General features: G+C 38.1%; 1 protein-coding gene across 1 annotated transcript; it reads left to right on the top strand.

Annotated features, from left to right (window-relative positions):
* Positions 1 to 1,566: 1,566 nt before the first annotated feature.
* Positions 1,567 to 3,683, top strand: LOC103523783 (mediator of RNA polymerase II transcription subunit 30; the record flags this gene model as incomplete). The annotated part of the gene is made up of 5 exons (XM_008488799.3): positions 1,567 to 1,687; positions 2,097 to 2,209; positions 2,402 to 2,611; positions 2,883 to 3,047; positions 3,615 to 3,683. Coding segments are annotated over exons 1-5 (657 nt in total), but the record flags the coding sequence as incomplete, so codon positions are not given.
* Positions 3,684 to 3,688: the final 5 nt, after the last annotated feature.

The following is a 3,688-nucleotide window of genomic DNA, read 5'->3' as shown; positions in this document are numbered from 1 at the left end:
AAAAAAATGGAATTTATTATATTATTCTAAAATAGTTTACTTAGAGTTACCTTTTGATGTGTAACAAGCATTATAACTAAAATTTTGGGGTTTGGAACACCTCGTTCCAACTGGTACCAAAATGAGAGTAATAATGAGGACGTTAACCATACTGTAGATCTAGTCCGAACAGTATGCGGCGCCGGGAGGTAAAAAGGCGCTCCAGCTTCGGGTAGGATTTTTTTTATTACTTGCTTGGCTTACTCTTTAATTGTCACTTTTATTTTCTATGATATTACAGCTATAAGTGAGCTGAGAACACAGTCGACGTCTCACAGGTGTCTTTAGTGTGATTACACGTAGTACATTCAAACACCATTCGGTGGGGCGTCTCCTCCTCTCCTATACGAGGGGGCGCACTCAACTCAAAAACGTCGGGCGGTTGAGAGATGGAACCAGAGAACGTCAGGAGCCCACGGGATTCCAACCTGTTGGGACTAGATCTTTTAGTGTACGACGACCTAATGGAAGGTGAGTCCGATCTACTCTCAATTTTAACTCCTCCTCCGCCCATCAACACCCTGGTTACGGGCTTATCGCTCATTTTTGGGGGTACTGGCTCTTCTTGGCTCATTACAATTTTCGGGTATCAATGATAGAGTAGTACTTCCTTATATGGCTATAGGAACCAGGTCATGTCCAACACCCAAAGTTACTAAAATGAATCAAGAACGACTATTTATAGTTCCGAAGTTAAAAGGTTTTGAGTACTTTAGTAACTAATTTAAATCCGCGTCTTTCAAGCCGATGTTAATGTTTTTTTCGTTTAATTTTCGTTTTTCGAGTCCGTTAAATAAAAGTAAAAGTTTTTGGCATTTTGCTAATTTTTTTTTTAGTGAAAAAAATTTTTTACCGCGAATTCCCTATTTACGTTACAACGGTTTGCAAGAAAATAAGAACGGCAGCACCTGAGCTGCCATAAACGGGCAGCATTTTTTATCACCATTCGGGCCGGTTTTTTGAGTTTATGTTGGATTTTTTAGAAGGTCCTGAATAGCCATGAACCCTAGATGAATTTGAAAAATTCTTGCACTTGCAGTCTGGCAGGGTCATACCAAAGACATTTTGGGTCTTATCCTTACCGCCAGAACCATGTAAAAACATTTTGATATGATGGGTAAACAACATGTCATAACATTTTATAACATTAAGATCGAGGAAGATATTTCCATTCAGGTGTTATCACAGTCCTATATGTAATAAAGACCTCCCACTCAATATATAGTTTACCTAATCACTTTCATTAATACCATATAGCATAACATTAGAAATAAGTACAGGTACATGAATATGGTTTTGTTATTGTAAGTTGGAAATTGAGAACTATCTCTGTAGTACAAAGTAAAACATCAATCCATTATTTCCATCCCGTTTCCCCGCTCGATGGGTTTAACACGACGTAGGTTTCCCAAAGAATTATCATTATTATTAAAACCGACGACCGTCTGACCGAAATCACGTAAACCATTTTGTATCAATACGTAGTATAATCACATAACTATTTAGACCGTAGAATTTCTTAAACAAGTAAAGTCTAAAAAAAAAAAAATGTCTGGACCTCCCCATACTTTCCAATCAAGTTTTGCAAATGCTCAACAGAGATGTCAGTTCAATAGTCAACCAGGACTCATTAATCCCCAACAACCAGGTAATGAAAATATTACAATAGAATTTTGCTAGCATACTGAGTCTAAAGACAACTATTATTTTGCTGTTGTTAACATTTGTGTTGACCAATCTTCCTCCTCCAATCCAAGGAAAGTAGGAAAGGAACTATTATTTTGAAATGTCTAAAATATGGGTTCAAGACAGGTGGTTTGCAAACCACTGGGTGTCTCTGAGAAGATTTCAAGTGCCTTGGTAGTGTTGTCAAGATGATAACCTGATATTCAGGAGGGTGTTTGGGTTTAATCCCAACCAAGGTATGGAATTTTACTCTTATTAATATTGTTTGATAATTTGACCACATTAATAACAGTAGCCCTAGGGGTAAAGTGAGTTGTCATATTTAAAGACTATTATCATTACAATTTACTTAAGTATTGATCCTCTTTCAGGAATAGTGAACACATTTGGAGGATCCACAACTAGTGTAGGAGTGGGCATGCAAGGGCAAGTCTCACAGCCTGGTCAGATGCAACAAAACCAGCAACAGACTCAGCAAACCCAAGTGAGTGACAATACTGAAAATTTGAGATAATTGTGATTGTTAAATTGAAAAAGCTACTCTAAAAATTTAGATATACTGTATGTGTGTGTATATCATTTTATTTTTCTACCATTTTTACCACATACCTCCTATATGACATGAGAAGCACTGAAGTACTTATTTGTGAGTAAATTAAATTGACTTCTTGTTTAGATTGGAGTTCAGGCTACTGGGAATGTGAACCAAGGTGTAAGAACTGCAGCCACTGACAACACAAATCAACCTGGACCTCCACAAGGGCCACCACAGCCTGCCAAAACCACAGAGTTCAACACAGCCTCCCTGTGCAAGTTTGGCCAGGAAACTGTCATGGACATTGTGTCTCGGACCCAGGAGGTGTTCCAAATTCTGAAAACTATTCAGGTGAGTATAAAGACCTCAAGAAATAAACCTGTAGCCTATTTCACAAAAGTATGGGACTGCAAAAGTTCTAAGTGAAGATATTTGTACAAAAATATGTAACACAATATAATTCAGGTGATATAAGAGAACAGAAGAAATCTACCCTCCCTTATGTAGAGAGAGAATAACAATTTTTTGATACAGACTACTTACAGCTACCTTTGATTAGCAGTTTGGTTCCCTCCAATATTTCCTTTGTACCCCCACTCATCATTTTATTTGCTTCTTGCAGCCACCAAACGGTACTGTGTCTGTCCTGAATGCAAGCAATGACAAGCGAGCCAAAACCCAAGAACAGTTGAAAACTATCAAGCTCTTGTTCAAGAGACTCCGACTTATCTATGAGAAGTGCAATGAATGTTGTCAGGTACAGGGGATGGAGTATACACACATAGAGGTAAGTGAACAAAACCAGTGTTGGGGTGTGGTTATGTACTAGGATATGATAGGCTAGGCTTCTAGGGCTACTTTTTTTGTTAGTTTCTTTGGCATCAAAGTGATAACCTATATAAGCTTGTGTCATTTCTTGAATGCAACTCCCTAATAACATGGAGACTTACTGTAGGGTTAGCCAACCCTCCGCAAGATATCCATGGACAACACCTAACTAAAAAGCTTCTAAAGATCGCCCAGATATTTGAGCTTAGTTAGGAACCAGCTTAAACTCCATACACAAAATGCCCACTCTGAGGCTTGGGTGTTGGGGCAATTTGCCCCAGGGGATGGGTTAAGCTTATACGAATCTATATAAGCTTGTGGGGTAGGTTACCACTTCAATGCCAAACTGTAGGAACAATAAATTGCCCTAGAAACCAAGCCTATCTTGTCCAAGCATAACCTTAGATGAAGCATATTTATTTTCTTAAATAATATTTGTGTTATATTTATTTTCTTCTTCTTTTGACACCTACATAGATTTCTAAAGATTCTGACTAAACTAGTTATGATTTGCCATTTTCCACAGGGACTGATCCCCATCAAAGAAGACTGGGACATGAAATCAGATGAGAAGAAAACTTCTGAGCAATATAGAGTGGC

Source organism: Diaphorina citri, unplaced genomic scaffold (assembly GCF_000475195.1).
Source record: "Diaphorina citri unplaced genomic scaffold, Diaci psyllid genome assembly version 1.1 scaffold40376, whole genome shotgun sequence".
Lineage (NCBI taxonomy): Eukaryota > Metazoa > Arthropoda > Insecta > Hemiptera > Psyllidae > Diaphorina > Diaphorina citri.
Note: the sequence above shows the minus strand (reverse complement) of the source record. Positions and strands in the feature narration are given on the sequence as shown.